Genomic DNA, 19,312 nt, shown 5'->3' with positions numbered 1-19,312 from the left:
CTTTCACTGACCCACTAAAAGAAAACATCTGACACATCTGGCTTTTACTGACAGCAATAACACATTAATTAGCCTACTGCATTAACAAAGCTTCCTGTTTGTTGGTGGTCCGACTCGAATTGTAAAGATAAATATGTGAGTGATTAAAGAAAACCTATTGTGTACATACATGCGTGTGTATGTTAGGATGTAGGGGTGGTCGTACCTGTGTTCTGGGTGATCTGTCTCTTGGTAATCATTTGTTTGCATTTCGGATCCATTAGTTCGCTGTTCTTGTTTTGTTTGAGACACTGTAAGAGGTTATTTGCATCTGTCTCAGTGCAGAAACGCTGTATAATAAAGAAAAAAAAAAAAAAAAAAGTTCTTCAATACTTTATATGGATTAATCAAACAATTTCAAGCCACCATTAATATCTGGAGTTTCTTCAGATGTAATTGAGGAGGTTTCACACCCTGATCATCTGCTTGCAGACTCTCATGAGCTGGAAGTCGAGTTCTGGGTCCATCATTTCATTCTCCTGCAGTCTGAAGACTTTCTGATGGCAGTGCTGGGTCAGCCGCTTCTTGTTTTCCTTCAGACACTCGATCACCTGATCCCACACAAACACACAGATGAGCAGATCCTCACAGTTAAACGGAGGATCAGAGAGCCAGCGGATCTGAATGTACCTGAGCGTTTCCGAACACCACGTTCTGACAGTGCTGCTTGATGTCCTGCCGACAGCTCTCGTACAGATCCGGCTCCAGACGAATGTCCTCAGACTGCACGACACACACCGACACATCTCAGCTTCACAGGATATGAGACATAACATAGCCGAGTACACTACTAAAGCTTAGACTCATTTAAATGTATTTTAGATTGATTTGATGTACTGACCATCTCCAGCTCTTCCACTCTGAGCTGTTTACGACATTTCATTGAAACTCGCTGCTCTCTGCCTTCCTGTAAAGTGTCGTTCCTTACCGTGGTACTCAGACAGATCACCACATCCACCCTACGAGTAAACCATCAAAACCTTCCCATCATTACCTCTAGAGGAGCTTTCATGAATATAGCCAATCTCACTATCAATGTATGACACCAGTTCTGAAAGATTTGCTTTGCGTGACAGCCATGCGCTCACTTCTTTTTGATGTTGGGGCACAGTTTGAGCACGTCCTCCTTGCACGCCATCTTGAACTTGTACGAGAAGCGAAAGTCCTTCATCTGGATCTGAGGAGGAGGAGGAGAAGCAGACGGTTGAGACAGAACAGTAGTAACAGTAGAACGAGCGAGCGCGTATTCGTCAGACGTACCAGCTGGAAGTGTGTGACTCCAACGGAGCATTTCTCGTTCATTTCCTTCTGGTGCTTATTGGCAACGAGGCACTCCATCAGGTCCCCTGTGTCTATCTGATTATCAGCCACCTCCTGCGAATCAAACACAGGCAAATAGGAGGACAAATGAAGAAAAAAGAGAAAACAAGCTACTTTGTGTGTTTATTATATAGCTTTAAGTGATGAAAAAATTACTTTCAACTTACGTGACAGTAGGACTGGATCACAGGCTCACAGGCTCGAATCAACAAGGCCTCGATCTGAATGTCCTGGAAAACCAGATGCACCAAAAATCAGTCCACACCCACCCCAGACACCTCACGTCCAGCAGAGGACAACAGCACCAAACATAGACACTGAGGCTTTTTAATTTCAGAGTCAAACTGCTGTTAAAATCACAAAAGGGTTTTTTTTTTGTACCTCAGACTCCAATTCTGTGAGGTTTCCCACCACATCCCTGCAGTTAGGGACCAGATCATCTAAATGATACTGTAAGCACTCCAGTTCCTGACAGACAAACACACACAAACATTGAGCAATGCATCACTGGGAATTCCCTTGCAAATTCAGACATTTCATATGAAACATTTGTTGGTGTCCCAAGACTTTTTGTAAAGCATCACAGGCACAAATCTCATGTTTTCGAAATCATTATCTAACATAAAATTAACCATGACCAATAGTCCCATTTCAGAAGATGACCTCCTTAATTGTGTCCAACAATTAAGTAAATAAAAATAAATAAATAAAACTTTTAATATTAAAACCTTACATTTAAAACACAAACACAAAGAAGAAGGAAAAAAAAAAAAAAAAAAAAAAAAAAAAAACTTTAAAATAATTTGCATGATTAAATATTACTGTGGTAATAATTAGCTACATCACTAGGGATGTAACGATTAACTGCGAGCCGGGTGAAAATCGATTAAAATATGTGACGATTCAAATCGGTTGAGATGCTAAACAAATCACGATTCATTTAGGTGTAGGAGTTTATATGAATGTATGTCTGAGGGGAACTTACTCTCTTTAGAAAAGTTCAGATGGTATTTTTTCTTTTCCTCTTGCCTCTGTATAACGCATATTAAAGTTCATAAGTGCAGCGCTGCTTTGTTTACAGCGGTAACCAAGGAAACACTTTAAGCGCCGCCTGCTGGCAGAGAGTGAATCTGTGTCTCGTGCAGCTCGTCTGTTTCGGTTTCATGCAGATATTTTTATGTATAGTTTCACAAAACCGAAGTCAAATCATTGTTTTTGCTTTAAATTTAATCAAATTAAATTAAAAAATGGCTCATGTTGCATGTATGCAGCGTCTTTGTTTGGATCATGATTAAAATGCAGTGGTTGCCTCTAATTTTAAAAGGAAAGAGCACAGACAAAGCCTTATTTTGTTTAAATGAAGAGATTTATTTTATTTGTGTTCATTATTTGATTTGGGGCTTGATTTAAAATTTCAATTTAGTTTTGTTATTTACATTTACATTATATTTAAATTTTGTCATTTAGCAGATGCTTTTATCCAAAGAGACTTACAAATGAGGACAACAGAAGCAATCAAAACAAACAAAAGAGCAATAATATAATGTAAATTATTACAATAAAATAAGTGCTATATTAATATATTACTATAGAGTTATATTTCAATTTCACAAAGAAACGTGCAGCATTTTGTCCAAACAATAATAAAAGGACACATTTAATTTATGATTTGTCTTAAATCTTTTTTTTTTTTTTTTTTTTAAATCGTGAAATCAAAATCATGAATCAAATCTTGAGTTTAGCGAATCGTTACATCCCTACATGTCACCCATGTTGTGCTCAATCCTGTTACCATAACATTACATTCCTAGCATTTCTTAAAATTGTGACACACAGGAAGAAACATCACTGGATTCTCCCTGAACCAGGGCAATAAGTCATATTTTGTAGAAAATCTTGTACAAATATTGCAGTGTTGACGATATTCACCAATCTCAACCAATCAATCCTGTTACTGGAGTTATTTTAAGAAAAAATTAATCAAACTAATATTTTTTTCTTTAATTTATGGAAATGCACATTAAATTAGTACTAAAGTCTCTGCTGTGTGACAGCTTAATTTAGGATATGAAGCATTACTTGCAACCCTGTTACCCATTCCAGTGTAGTTTTTTTGTTTATTCTTATAAAAATTTGATTTATACATGTGTGTCCAAATGTATATTTAAGTTTGATGCTTATTAAATGTTTTTTCTATAAAATTACAAAGAAAAGAAAACAAATGAGTTTTTAAAGTTTATTTAGACATCCTAACAGTTAGTAACAGGGTTGCAAACATGGTAAACCGAACAGAAAACAAATCTGTCCATTTGTAAGAAAGAAACAAAAGTCATTGTATACTGTGACAGTGTTATTTTACTATCATTGAGATCCTATTAGTTTTTATTATTTGGAAATATAACTTTTTTTTTAATTTTATATAATTTATATGAATTTTACAAAGTTGTATAATTCTTAATTTTAGTTTTCTTTTTTTGTTGCTATTTTTATTTATTTTTTAATGTCTATACAATAATTTTTTTATTTCAGTTTTAGTTTAATACACAAAGTTAGACTAAATAAAAATGAGAAATAGCTGAAATAAAGTTTTTATACTCATATTTTTTTTAGTTTAAGTTAATTTTATTACATGTTTTTAACGGTTTCAGTTTAAGTTTACTATAGTAACCCTTATGGTGGCCAAAAAAAAAAAAAACACACACAAAAAAAAAAAACAATTAAGTCATATTTTAACAAGTCCTACATTTTAGTAACAAGGTTGCAAAGTTCGGAAACCTCATAAAATGAACAAAAAACAAAACCACAGATCATTTTATCCAAATTTTCATCAAAAAAATGTTTTAATTGCATGTAACCAAATGGAAAGTGACGGTTATAATTAGTGTGATCTCATACACTGACCTGTCCAGGTTCAATCTTCTCACTGCACCACTTCCCGAGGTCTGTCATGCATCGCTGCTGCAGCTCCGGATCCAGCTTCACATCCAGAGCCCTCTGGTGGAGGATCCTCTGAACCTCTGTCTTACAGTCCCGAGATAACTGCAGATCGACTCAGACACATTAGCACACACACACACACCTAAAGCATACAAACAGACCCACAACCAATCAATCAGACACGTGCACACAGTTCTGGATCCTTCCACAAACAGCGATCTGTGTGTACGTGCTTGACAGGTGTCATGTACCATAAATGTTACACAAGAATGTCTATTTTTAGATTAGTCTGTTAAAAACTCCCAAGATCCACATCCTTTGAGTTCATTTCCTGCCAGTCACAACTCATTTAAAGCCCACAGCATGAATTAAGTGATTTCTGTCTCGATTTGTCCCTGCTAATTTGCTGAGAACATGCATTTGTAGCTTGATCCCATTTACTCTTAGAGTGAACGTCACCAGACCTGTCAGGAACATAAGAGTCGTATTTCACAACTAAGATATATAACTAAAATATATATCCTTAGCTTGAACTCCATTTTGAGACCATTAAGATTTTCTGCACTGTGACATCCATTTATGCCGTTTATAGTAAAAAATGTAAGACAAATAAGTACAAATAAATACTAGTTAACTAGTACTAAATAAATAAAACTAAAAAGTATATAATTTGACTTGTGAATTATTTAATATATATTATTTTATTACTAAATTATGGTAATGATGATTGAGGGAGGTTGCTTAGTTTACATGAAAATAATGTAACTGTGCTTTAAAATATTAAAAAAACAGGATAATCTGTTTGCATGCTAAATAATTGACTTGCAATGCAGTTTTGCTGTGTTTCTGACAGGTTTGTGAGATTCCCCTCTTTAAGGAACCAGAGGATACTTACATTCAAACTCACTTCAGAAGTTTCTGATGAACCCTACAGTTGCATTCAGGAAGCCTCAGATAAGCTATAGTTTCTCAATGCCCTGTTTTCTGGTAACTCACAATGCAGAAGCGAAAGTGTGGAGTGTAAGATGAGGGCGTACCCGTCGTCCCTGCATCTCGGTGCGGTAAGCGTGCCGGTACAGACAGGAGAAAACGGCTCCGGGCGGCATGAACTCGCTGGTCTCGTTCCAGCCGTGAGTGTGACAGATACGGGCCGCATCGTTCTGACACTTTTTGTACAGGATAGGGTCCAGTCTGTAACCAGAACCACAGGGAAATGTTTGAACACGAGCTCACATTTAACCTCGACAGATACATGAACAGCAACTTTTCAAAGTTGTTTGTTGACAGGGTCTCGGTTAAAGAGAATCAGAGAAACAAATCCCAGGTTTTTAAGATCATTAACTGACACAAAATAAACCTTGGTGTCACAGTACTTTTGACCTGCTCAACAAAACAAAACACTAAAACAAACAAAAAAAAATTACTAAAAAAGACATAAAACGAAAACTAAGCAAAAAAAAAAAAAAAAAAACACAATTATAATGATAAACAAACAAACAAAAAAACCCACAAATCTAATAACTAAAATAGTTAAACTAAAATAAAAAACAAAGAAAACTAAGCAAAACATTTAACAAAAGACCTTATTATTAATAAACAAAAAACAAACAAAAAACAACAACAGAAACAAATAACACAAAAATAAAATACACCTTTAATCCTTAAATGTGTACCTCGGGTCTTTAGTGACCCGGGACGTCATTCACTACCCTCTCCCTCCTTCATTTTTTAAAGATTGACATCAACCTTCTTAGTATTCCTCGATCTATTTATTATAAAACAAGAATATAAAATCATAAATGAATGTCTGTTTTGTGATTTTTTTTTATTTCTTTTGTAAAAAGTGTATAGAGTGCTAGCGACCTGAGGTATGTAATATCTTAAGAATACTTTTCTGTGCAACACAAATTAAATATTCTGTTTACTGGTTAATAAGTGCAATTCACCTTTCTTCCACTGTTTGATAGTTTGATCAAAATGATAGTTTTGATCACAAACATGAGCCAGACGCTAAATGTACTGGGAATATGACCGTGAGAAGAATAAAATCATCTGCTCATCTGCTTAAAGACCTGAATATGTAACAATAACTGGCGAAACATTCATGCATTGTAGGCTTAAATTAATTGCCACTTTTAAATATTAGCATTGTTATACTTAGCTGTGTCTCTCGTTTTGTGCTAAATCATGTCACCACGTGGATTCCCCAGAAACAGTCCTTAACATTGTGACACACAAGTAGCACTACTGCATTCTTTCTTTAGCTTGGGAGGGGTGGACAAATAAGGAAGTAACTGAAGTGTATCATTCAAAAGATTTATAAACGGGATTGTCAAAATGAAAAGTGTGGAATGAAACCTAAAGGCAGAAAAACTCTGGTGAGTTTGGTGACTGACCTCCAGTCTCTGGAGATGAAGTACTGCAGCTCCAGCAATCTGTGTTCACAGTCTTCAACCATCTTATCAGTGTACAGATGCTCCATCAGACAAGACAGGATCCTACACACACATAATAAACAAGGTCCAATGTAAAGATCGATCAACAGCATACTGGAAAGTTCATGGCTAGGCATGGGCCGGTATGAGATTTTGACCGTATGATAACCTTGAGCAAAAATATCACGGTTTCATGGTATTGTTGTTACAGCTCTGAAATGTGTTATTTTTAAATGACTGGGTAAAAAAAAAAAAAAACATTTCCGCTGGACACAATATATTTTGTTTTTGAGCAACATACAGAATATTAGAAACAGCAGAATTAATTTTTCTATTTGATTTGTTTCCTAAAAATTACAAAAATAAAGACTGACATCTTTAGTTAACCTAAATCTGTAATTACAGTTATTTAATTTTAGTTATATAACTCATATACATATCATTTAGTTATATAATAATAACCATACACATAATTTGATTTAATAATAACCCAATTTGAACTAAAAACAAACCTTGTCAGAACATTCTGTGAAATTATAACACGTAAACTTTTCAGAAGACAGGCCAAAAAGTAGCTCATCAACCGCTGGGATCCTCCTCACACAATGGACAGACGAACCTGGACTGAGTATTTGTTGGACATTATCTCGATGGAGCTCTCAACTTCTCGTATACATGGGTCTAATGTAGAAACTGTAAATTTATGGCTTTCAGCTTTTAATGTGTCGTCTTTTCTAAAATCTTTGTAAAAATTATTTTATTGTTATTTATGTATAAATAGTACTTAATATATTTTTATTATTATTTGTTTATTTTATTTATTCCCATTTTTATTTTTCTTTATTTTGAAGTCTACCAGGGGGTGGGACGGGTTGGGTTCTAAATTTGCACAGTTGCTTTTTGTTTTATACTACTCTTTCCGCGAGACGGAAAGGAGCGCTGAATGTGAAGTGAACCCGGGTCATCCTACACACACACATGTGACAGATAATACATCTCGCACCAGCAGGAGGAGGAGGGGTCAGTGTTACTCTCTACACTTCACTCAGTCTGAGGGATTCCTACTTTCAGTCCTCGAGGAGACATGGAAAACAGCGCATACCTCAGGAACGGTATAATGGAAAATATTAGTGGTTTTGAAACCATGACATTTTCAAATATTCATGGCAGAACGCGTTTGTTCAGAGATATTGTTGCAGTGCCTTAAGCCAGCGGTTCTCAATTCCAGTCCTCGCGCCCCCTACTCCCTGAGCAGGGGAAATCTGTTGAAGTTTACTTCACTTCTGAACATTCATTCACAGATTTGCGCTGTGACATCATATACCTCTGTAAATAAATACAATTTAAATTCACGTCTCGCACACTTCAATCCACTTTGGATGGAACATGTATACGTTCGCTTCGAACTGGAATCATGGAGGAATATCGTGTGATGTCCACTTCGCAGGGCACTTACGTTAGAATAGAAAAAACGTCTGAAGCGATAAGAGAAACATACAAACCGCTGTCTTAAGCAACAGAAAAGGCATCCCTATCAAACAAAAACAAAAACAAACGCCTCTAAAATAAACAAAAAAACAAACTGTTCCATTGGTTGACTCCACTTTCAGAGTAGGTTACCGGCAGAAAGGCATTCTAGCTGGCGCTCTGACCCAAATATCTCAAACAGGAGCACTCACATGGGGTCTCCGTTTCGGATGTGCTTGCAGGCGGTCTGGATGACGGACTCACACGCCTCGTTCAGAGCGCGATCAATGCGATAGTCGGCCCCGGGGTCTGTTTCCTGTATCAGTGTCTGGAGCTGATGGGACACACACAGTTATGAAAGCCATAATCAGTCATTCATCACAGCCGCTGCATTATTTAACATGAAGGAATATCTCATGACTTTATTCACAATTTGAATCAATTCATTAATCACAGGAAGTACTGAAACACAGGGAATGCATACGACTATCTTGATATTTTTCAGCCTCTTGGTGATGTTTATTATCTTCATATTTATGCATTTATTTATTTTTTTAATCAGAATAATCAATATTTAGACTAAACAGCTATCTATCTATCTATCTATCTATCTATCTATCTATCTATCTATCTATCTATCTATCTATCTATCGTCTGTCCTCCCTCTCAAAACAAAAACAAGATAGTAATAAAACAAAAAAAACATGAAAAATAAATAAAAACAAAACAAAAAAAATAAAAAAACAAAAAATCACAAAAGCAAAAAATAACTAAAACAAAACTACAATACAAACATACACAAAAACCAATAGATACAAATTACTTTCTAACAAAAACAAAAGAAAAGAAAAGAAAAAAGAAAACAAAAAAACAAACAAAAACAAATAAAACATGAAAAATAAAAGCAAAAACAAAATAACATCTAAACGAAAAAAAAAAAAAAAAAAAAAAAAAAAAAAAAAAATCACAGAAGCAAAAAATAACAAACAAAACTAAAAATACAAACATACACAAAAACCAATAGATACAAATAACTTTCCTTTTAACAAAAACTAAGAAAAGAAAAACAAAAAACTAAAATACAGAAAAACAATAAATACAGCGATATACAAAAAATAAATAAATGAATAAATAAAATAAATAAAAAAAAAAAAAAAAAATAAATAAATAAAGTGAACTGTAACTTGACGAAGCCATTAGTATACTTTGTTTTGACACAACGGGGAAAACAGAGTTTCTGTTAATCAGCCAAAAGGCCACAGTATTCCCAAAAATCTCTCTCTCCAAAATAATGCCAGATATCATTTTCTGGCCTGTACAGCGTATCGAGCCATTGCTAATACTCAATGTATCTGAGATATTCAAGATGTCGACCGGACCAACCAGCATTTGAGTGCATCAAAGAGCATTTCCACTCACAGCTTTCTGGCAGTGTCCTTCCAAGATGCCCTTGTCCCGGGACACCCTCATGAGGCAGTGCAGGGTTCGACCCTTGTGGTGCAGGCCGGAGCAGTGCGTGTCAATCTCCCCTCGGCAGTGCAGCACAATCTCGGGACTGAGCGAGTAATCCTCCATCAGCATGCGCCTGTAGTCCAGCATCTCTCCCTGACACTCGCCGCTCACGGTTTGACCTGCGACAGAACGAGCGCAAACATGAGGAAAACTGATCTATAGATGGGGCCGAACCTGGGGCCGTCCGCATCGCATCAAAGCCTCACCTCGGTGCACGGCTGCCTCCAGACACAGCAGCAGGTACGAGAGCTTGGCTTCTCTGGCTCGAGGCATGGCCGTGTCCATGTTGCAGCGGTATTTGCGCAGGTCCGGTTTGCAGGCTTTAGCCAGCGAGTAGCTGACCTTGTAGTCCTGAGCGATCAGCTTCTGACGAGTGGAGAGAGCGTCCTTGCACTGCGGAGAAAACAGACACGCAAGTTTAAAAGGAAATATTTTAATAACAAATGTGTGTTGCAAGCTTTTTCATTTTAACTGCTAGGTAAATAAACTGATGAGAAGAAAGGATGGATTTAGAAAAAAAAATTCTGTTCACCATCACTATAAACAGTTCTCAGTAGCTGCTTCTGCAAAACGAAAACCAAATGTACCTTTTCCGACATGCTCTCCTCAAACTTGTGGTTGAACAGACACTTGTAGACCTTTCCTTCCCCTGCTGGAGTCTGAGACAAACGAACAGAGCAGACCATCAGCACACAGAAGTGCACAGTGAGCTTGTATCAGGGGATTGCGGCGGCGTACGTTTTCGCAGAAGTGCTCGCGGTCTTCCCGACAGGCGAAGTAGAGATGGCGGTCGAGGTGGAAGTCGTCGGAGGAGAGCTCGGCCACACGCATGATTGACTTCTTACAGTCCTCTTTGATGGTGTACTGACCCGGCTGCTCCTCGGCTTCAGACACCAGGCCTTTCTCCAGACACGCGATCACCTCGCCCTGAGAGTGGACGTCCTGGAGAGAACAGCCATGTGTGCTCAGAGCTACAACAACTTGCATCTTCATGCCATCAAATTTAATTAATGGGAAAAATCTGTCATTTACTCAGCCTCAAAAAAAATCTTTCCTTCATCGTTTATGCTTGATGTGCAAGTAAGTTTTGATATTCTGTTGACCATATTTGAAGTGCTTTATGTATTTGCGCTGATCAACATTTAAAAATTTCATTAAAAATATCTTTACTGTGCTTTAAAGATGAATGAAAATCTTATGGGTTTGGGATATTTGAATAAGTTGTATCAATTTTGGCCATTTTCTTTTGTGGGTTAAGTATCCTTATAATGCTGCCCGATATTAACATGCTTATTAATTGTCACATTATGGCCAATAAACAATAAATGGCTGATATTGAAACTCTATACTATTTCGTCAACAACAAGAACAAAAACGTGAGTGTTAAATGACAAAGGTAATCTTAACGTTAAAATAAGTTAAATGAGCATGCATAATTAAACATCCAATATCAACCGAAGAAAAATACTGAATTGTTACAAGAACAGAGTTGCAAAGATGAAGTAAAAGTTGTAAAAAGCATGTATCTGTAGCTTTAGTGTTCGGCTACAGTCCTGTATTTGACACTAATGTAGCAGAAACTTCCAGAGCTGCTAAAAATACTGGCACTGTTATCAAAAAGCATCAAAAAGTAAACAGTAGTTAAAAAAAAAAAAAAAAAAAAAAAAAAAAAAAAGAGTGTGGTCATACTGCTGCTTTCAGTTACCCACAATGCACCTGGGCTCACCTTCTCTCCAGTGTTGACGCTTCCACAGTGCAGTTTGTTGATGTCGTCCTTGCACTGGTCCATGAAGCCGCAGATCAGCCGGTAATCGCTGAAGACGATGCTGGTCATCTTGGTGATGTACTGGCTGCACTGGTACTCGGAGATGTTGGTGCGGTGTTCTACCAAACACGACACCAGGTAACCCTTCCCACGCACCTCAGCGGCACACTCTTAATCTGCAGACAGACCTGGATTATAGTGAGTCTGTGGTACAGTCTGAGATAGAAGTTTGTTTCCGTGCACACTTACCCCACTGATGGTGGTCTTGCACACCTCGACGGCGACAGACTCAAACTTGGGATCAGTCGTCAGATTCAGCTTGTAGTTCCACAGCAGCTAAAAACAAGATTTATTTGCATAACTTAATCTTACAGTACTGAATGAATTTTAATCCACCAATTTGATTTTTTTTTTTTAATCCTGAGCAACAACAGCACTAAAATAATGAAGTTTATTAGGTATGTAACGATATCATCAATATCGAATAGCAAAACTGTCTCGATATTATCATGGTATGAAAGATATTGTATGACGATATGAAGGAATCAATGCACACATTGATGAGGCAATCAACTTGTGGAAAAAATAAAATGTTTTCCACACCACAGAACGGCTTTGTTCACAGCGAATAAATGCAGTGAACTGGTTTATTGCAGTGCAGTGAGTTTAGCACGTGCTTGGGAACGCAACACCATCAGTTAGGCTTTATTTTCGTGGCAGATGATCACAGCATTTCACTAGATTTGTAGTGAGATGCGTTTTCATAAGCCTGTTTTCACTGAACCTGGAGTTTCTTCAAAATAAAAGACAGAAAGAATTTTAATTAATGTGTCTTTTTTTAAATATTGAAATAAACATTGTATTGTGGACTTCATATCGCGATGATATTGTATCGTGAGATTTTGATATTGTTACATTCCTAATGTTTATATTTCTGATATTCAATATTTTATTTATATTATTACAATATTAAATTATATTAATTAAAAAATAAAAACAACCAATTTAGACATTAGCCTAACGGAAAAAAAGAAACCCCAAATTAAACAAAAGTTTAAAATACTTTATATTTGTTGCATAAAACAATAAAAATAATAATAATTAATTAAAAATAAACAAAACAAAACCAAACAAACAAACTTAAAACAAAAATCAAACCAAACAAAGAGAATAGTTAACCTCACTATTAGTTTGAAATATCAACAAAAACTCCAGCTAGTTTGTTTGGGTTTAACCATCAACCGTCATTCAGATCAACATTCAGGACCAAAAATAACAGAAATAGTGTGTAAACACTTACATGATTGCAGTCTGCAGTGATCTCGGACTCCTAAAGAGAGATTAAGAAGAGAAAATATAAAGTTCACACAGACAAAAGTAACATGCATGTGCAAAACAACAAGACTAGCCCTGAATAATTACACTGGTTATGGGTTCACTCCGATATTTAAGAGGTATTTAAAACATTTTACTGTGCTTAAAATCAAGTGGAATAAGTGCAAGAATATAACTGAACGCAGTGCCTCAAAGAGCATTTTTAAAGTGTTTAACTTGTGTTGTGGGATGCTCAAAACATTGTTACACTTCAGCAAGCAAAAATGTCTGAATATGTATGGCTGTAGTACTGGTGCTTTAAAAGAGAATAAAAAAAGACCAAAGAGCCAAGAAAAGAGAGTTTTACCACACAAACAAAGCTATGCTTTAAAAATAAATTTATAAATAAAATCTACACCACAGTCGTTGCAGTTGTTGGACAACTAGTCAAATATTTTGATCCATCCCTAATAAACAATGCATAAAATAGTAACAGTTGCCAATGTTTGTAGATGTGCGTTACATTTACTTTTAGGCTTTTGAAATGTATTTGCATTAATTTGTGACCCCAGGTAGAGGCGAGGTGAAAATTAAGAGTTTGGCAGCTTTAATCAAAAACAGAGGCCTTTTAATTACATATTAATTCCTCTGCTAATAAATTGCTCTTTGTGATTTGAAAACTTCAGCAGTCAGGAGCAATCAACATAACAGTAGGGTCCCCCTAACCGTGCTGACTTGATACTGATCTTTATTTGAACAGACAGAAAGCATCCCCGACACAGCACTGGCCAGCTGTTAGCGGCCCGCTGTAAATATCAAGCGTGTAATTCTTGATTCCCATGGAGCTAAAGGCCTTGATAAAGGGTCACAATGTTACTAAAAACAGCACCCAAATCCAATCAAAGACACAGTAACCCGAATTTGACCTCGGTCTGTGCTGATAGCATCTTCTTAGCCTTTGATAGTTGCAGCGGGGTTTATTAACTCCAAAGGGAATTAAAGCTACAGTTTCTCTGTGCAATTATGCTGCAGCCGTCTATCATATATAATGCAAGTGAAAAGGATACAATTATAACACTTATAACCCTGTATGATTGCAAAGCAATATTAGAATACTGCTTAGAGACCAGAAAAAAATCACTGCTTATTTGGACCGTTGTCGCCTCAAAATCATATAAATGGCCTGCCGACAAGATCTTTTCTCCAGCTGTGTCAGGATTTTATTTTAGAAAACAGCATTTTTAAAAAGCCACCAGGGCCTTTTGCCTCCAGCAGATTATAAAATATGGAGGTAAACAAACTGTCTCCATTCAGTCTTTATTTATGAGAAACAATGAGGAACATTGTACAGCTAAATAATTGACCTTACAGTAAGGACTCTTTCCATGGGAAGAGAAAGTCTGAAGTTCATTTATAGTCTGAGAAAAACACGGAAAACTCTGAAGGATAGTCACATGATCATTAAGCAATAAAATGTTACAAACTGAAAAACAACCTGAACTAGATCAAGTGATGACCCCAAAAAACCTGTAACAGCGATGACAAAATAACCTCTAACAGCTGAGAAACAAGCTGCAATGGTAATGCACAGCCAGAGGAAAAAACCTGTAACAGTGGTGAACAGCCAGAGAATTGACCTGTAGTGTGATGAACAGCTGAGAAATAACCAGTAATGTGATGAACAGCTGGGAAATAACATGTAATGGTGCTGAACAGCCAATGAATTAGCCTGTAATGTGATGAACAGCTGAGAAACAAGCTGCAATGGTAATGCACAGCCAGAGGAAAAAAACCTGTAACAGTGGTGAACAGCCAGAGAATTAACCTGTAATATGATGATCAGCTGAGAAATAACCAGTAATGATGATGAACAGCCAAAGAATTAGCCTGTAATGTGATGAACAGCTGAGAAATAACATGTAATGGTGATGAACAGCCAAAGAAAAACACTTAAAACTAACAAACAAATAAGAAAATAACATGTAATGGTGATAAAAGGCTGGAGAAATAATCTGCATTATGATGAACAACTAAGAAATAACATTTTATGGTAGTGAACAGTCAGAGAAATAACCTGTAGTGTGATAAACAGCTGAGAATCTAATGCACTGAACAGCTAGAGAAATAACCTTCATCTGTTACAAACAGACAAACAACCTGAACTAGATCAAAGTGATGACACAAAAAAACCCTGAATTCAATGACAAACCTATAACAGCTGAGAAACAAGCTGTACATTTAATGGTACTGAACAGCAATAAAAATAAACTTTAAAAACATAAAAAAAATATCTAATGAAAGTGAAGAGTAAAATTGAAAGTCGTGACATTTGCCAAGGATGGTAACCCATACTTGGAATTGGTGCTCTGCATTTAACCCATCCAAGTGCACACACACAGCAGTGAGAAGTGAACACACCGTGAACACACACCCAGAGCAGTGGCCAGCTATATCCAGCGCCCGGGGAGCAACTGGGGGTTCAGTGCCTTGCTCAAGGGCACTTCAGCCATGGGTATTGAGGGTGGAAGAGAGCGCTGTTCATTCACTCCCTCCCACCTACAACTCCTGCCAGCACCGAGACTCGAACCTGCGACCTTCTTGTTACAAGTCCAAATCTCTAACCATTAGGCCACAGCTGCCCAGAGAAATTTGATGAACAGCCAGAGAAATAACCTGTAACGGCGACAAACAACTGAGAAATAACATTTAATGGTAGTGAACAGCCAGAGAAATAACCTGCAATGTGATGAACAGCTGAGAAACATCTAATGTGATGAACAGCCAGAGAAATAGCCTGCAATGTGATGAACAGCTGAGAAACATCTAATGTGATGAACTGACAGAGAAATAATTTGTAATAGTGATGACCAGGCTGGGATGAACATCTACTAAAATACCCTGCACTGTGATGAAGAGCTGAGAAATAGCTAACAAATTGCTTATCCATTGAATTGCCCCTGCAATGTGATGAAGAGCCAGAGAAAATGACCCACCATTAACAGGCCTGAACAATCCAATACAACAGATCACAGAACCAACGCCAAACCCATAATCAGCAAAAGTAAAGGGAAACCTAGTTCTGCTAGTTAAGAACCATTCAACAAATGTTCAACAAAAGTAAAAGCGCTGTTTGTGTAATCAGTAACTAAGAGCTAATTACCTAACTCGCATTACACATCTATCAGACCTGACACTGGCAATTAGGGTTGGGAATCGTTAGAAATTTTTCCAGTTCTGGTTCCATTAAAATTATTAAATAACTATTAAAAAATAGTGGTAAGGAAAAATCCACAATACTCAACTTCTCGATGCTCAAAACTGTTTATTACTTACTGTCAACTTAATTTAAAGGTTGGCAATGTCAAAATTCAACATATATTACAGTATACGGATCTTCATACGTAGGGTTGGGTACTGTTAGAAATTTTCAGATTCCGGTTCCATTTAAATGAACTATTAAGGTTTTTTTTTTTTTACTATTTTACCTTCACTGAAACACATGCTGATTGATGGACTAGCATTACTACCTTCCAGCAGCACTACATTCAAAGTTGATGTTTTTTACACTATCAATAACATTTTGCTTTTCAAGCAGGAATAAGCTGGTCGCACTTGTTCATTTCCCTAAATTAATGAAATATAAACTGTTATACTTATAACCACGTATACACACACTCCATAAAGACCCCGTTTTACAAATAATAATGCAGTCAGGAGATGCTGTGATGCAATGAGTGGTTTCCACATTTTTAAACATTAAAAATGCATGAAAATAAATATTTTCTATCACTTTGTTTATCACTCTTGAAATGACCTGTACACTAAATAATTGAACCCTCATACTTGCATAACAATAGCAGTCTATTTATTTAGTGGTCCAAGTTGAAGTCAGTATGTATATTAATGACAATATGGGACAAACGTGGAAAAGTGTTCAGTAGTTAAAGACGCGGCGCGTCATTGGTATCAATGTGCTCAGTAATTAAAGAGGCAGGGTGGCGTTTCTGTTATTTGGTTTTTGACCTCCTTTACGGGAAACGCCGAATCGTCAGAACACCGGAGGAAGGCTGCTCACAGCGCTTGGTCACGTGTCGCACAAGAAGTGTTTTCGGAACCGAAACTTAGAAATTGCTTACTGAATAAGAACCAGTTCTCGGTTCCCAACCGTACTGGCAATAAACGGGACACTTCAGAAGTATTATTACACAAGGACCTCAATGATCATACTGCTTCCTTATTTGTAATCATGCAATGACTCAAACGCTGGTGCTGTTTCACCAAACAATGACTAACCCTTGACAAACAAAAATCATTCAGTACTCACATATCATGAACCCTCTTCAAATGAACACTGCACAACCCTTCAGTCAGATCGAACAAAAGCAGAAATTCAGTACACAGGCCATCCTTGTTCATACCAAGGATGATAACTATAATGAAACCAACTATAAAGTTTTAATAATCCTTCTGATTATACCACATCTCCAACAACATCGAGTAATGATATCCCCGGAATCACTAACTATTTTTACTAGGAGCACTGTAGCCCCAGACTGAACATTTTTAGGAGCACAAGCAGAAAATTTAGGGGCATGTGAAATCGTTCACATATTTTCCAAATAAGAAACGTAAAACTAAGTGACATTCAGCCAAGTATGGTGACCCATACTCAGAATTCTTGCTCCATATTCTTTTCATTTCAGAGAGATATGACATATACATATATATATATATATATATATATTACTATGTATATATATATATATATATATATATATATAATTACTATGGTTTTGCATTAATAAGTGCAGTTACTAATAATATTACGTTAATTTCTTATTTATTTCATGTTTATACACATTTAACAGTAAAGCACTAAGCTTGAGTTGGGAAGCTTACAAAATATATTTTTTATTAACAACAGTAACGTGCAAAATATATATATTTATTTTTTTTTATTTAGAAAAGATATATAGTACTCTTATTAAATGTACCATTACTCTCTTATAGTCTTTTATGAAATTGACCAACAAGTGATTATGTGTGATTTAGTCTCAAATTGAAGAAAACTTGTTTTTCAAAGCACTTTGAGACGTTTTTTACTTCATACACAAAAAAAGAATGAAACTCTGACAAAATCTGATTTCTCGATGATGTGATATTTTAGATTTGTTTTTATTTCAAAATATAAAGGAAAAAGTATAAATGAATGACTAACAAGCCAATAAGTGCTCCTCTGCTGCCATCTACAGGTCATAATGGTGATTTGATTAATTTTTTAATTTTACACAAGCCTTTGTTCAGCGCAGTATATTTTGGTCATCTCACTGAAAATAACATTTAAACTGGATCATCACAGTTGTGTGAAATGCTTGTAAGCCACTGAAAACTGCTTGAATTTCTCTCTCAAAAGTCTGTGCGAAACCAGCTGTGGCTCCCGAGTAGCTGTTCTGAGCTCGGATTAGTTCTTCTGCATCAGGGTCCGAGCTGATGAACGGTCCGCACTCGCAGAGCAGCGCGACGGTTACGCTTTCGTTTCGTTTGCCGTCCGATCTTTCTCTTATGCATCAGAAATGGCAATGCGAGATGAACGCGGTGGTCAAGTTATTAAACTGATTAAATATTACCAGGTGAAACTAAAATAAATAAATATTTGGATATACAAATATTTTTATTTATAATGCCGACTTCAACAGAAGCCACTGTGCTCATCTTATTTGCTAGCATTAATAATTTACGAGTATCGGTGACGCCATTTGTCATAACATCATATCATCGCTAATAGCGCAGGTGACGTCACAGAGGGGCGGACTCAGACCGTATATCTGAGCGTCCTGGTGAGCCCTAGGTAGGCAGCACACAAGGGATTGAAACACAGCCATTAACGGGAAGCACTCTATTAATTAATCGCGATAACCGGATCTCGATCCCCTGTGTGTGACATTCAGAGGCCTTTCTGCGTCTGGGTTTTAATTATATTAACAAATATCTTCTCACGTCACCCATGCCTGTACCTTATGAATCTATATGGTTATGAATGTGGACGCTGTTCGTGTACCGTTACCGTGATGTAGACTGAAGATCAGTCAGTTCTGCTCTGTACGCGGCTTTAATCGCCACGCGCTCACAGACTGTGTGTTAAATACAGACTCGGCTTTCTTACGTCTTTTCGGTCCTGCAGGCACTCGAGCACGGCCAGGTTGTTGTTCCAGGAGTGTTTGGGGCAGATCCGGCTCACGTCCTCCCGACAGGCCGCCTCCTCCGCGAGCTTCCAGCCGCCGCTGCGCCGCCCCGCGGAGGCCCCGTCCGGCGCCGCCGCTTTCCCCTCTCCCGCCCCGTTTCTGCCTCTCTCGGGATTATCTGCGGCGTTTTCAGTGTCCGGCTTGCCTTCAAGCGCGGAAGACATCCAACCGGAGATGAACATCAACAGCAGCAGTCGCTGCACACGTCCACACGCCGCCATCTTCGCGGAGAGAACTGACGAATCCTACTACGGCCAGGAGGACGCTCATGAATATTAAGT

General features: G+C 37.2%; 1 protein-coding gene across 1 annotated transcript in view; it reads right to left on the bottom strand.

The window, feature by feature from the left end:
- LOC109048811 (Golgi apparatus protein 1-like) overlaps window positions 1-19,252 on the bottom strand; it is a 29,751-nt gene extending 10,499 nt beyond the window's left edge. Inside the window, exons 1-21 of the mRNA XM_042753352.1 lie at window positions 18,953-19,252; window positions 12,776-12,805; window positions 11,725-11,811; window positions 11,437-11,646; window positions 10,449-10,652; window positions 10,298-10,369; window positions 9,917-10,103; window positions 9,618-9,829; window positions 8,411-8,532; window positions 6,693-6,794; window positions 5,334-5,487; window positions 5,192-5,224; window positions 4,261-4,398; window positions 1,741-1,827; window positions 1,527-1,589; window positions 1,300-1,413; window positions 1,128-1,216; window positions 881-998; window positions 670-762; window positions 453-590; window positions 206-329 (exon numbers count right to left, since the gene is read on the bottom strand). Coding sequence (XP_042609286.1) covers window positions 206-329; window positions 453-590; window positions 670-762; window positions 881-998; window positions 1,128-1,216; window positions 1,300-1,413; window positions 1,527-1,589; window positions 1,741-1,827; window positions 4,261-4,398; window positions 5,192-5,224; window positions 5,334-5,487; window positions 6,693-6,794; window positions 8,411-8,532; window positions 9,618-9,829; window positions 9,917-10,103; window positions 10,298-10,369; window positions 10,449-10,652; window positions 11,437-11,646; window positions 11,725-11,811; window positions 12,776-12,805; window positions 18,953-19,252 — 2,677 coding nt within the window. The remainder of the gene's footprint in view (window positions 1-205; window positions 330-452; window positions 591-669; window positions 763-880; window positions 999-1,127; window positions 1,217-1,299; window positions 1,414-1,526; window positions 1,590-1,740; window positions 1,828-4,260; window positions 4,399-5,191; window positions 5,225-5,333; window positions 5,488-6,692; window positions 6,795-8,410; window positions 8,533-9,617; window positions 9,830-9,916; window positions 10,104-10,297; window positions 10,370-10,448; window positions 10,653-11,436; window positions 11,647-11,724; window positions 11,812-12,775; window positions 12,806-18,952) is intronic.
- Between the last annotated feature and the right edge of the window lie 60 nt (window positions 19,253-19,312).

This window comes from Cyprinus carpio, chromosome B25 (assembly GCF_018340385.1).
Source record: "Cyprinus carpio isolate SPL01 chromosome B25, ASM1834038v1, whole genome shotgun sequence".
In the NCBI taxonomy this organism is placed as follows: Eukaryota; Metazoa; Chordata; class Actinopteri; order Cypriniformes; family Cyprinidae; genus Cyprinus; species Cyprinus carpio.
Note: the sequence above shows the minus strand (reverse complement) of the source record. Positions and strands in the feature narration are given on the sequence as shown.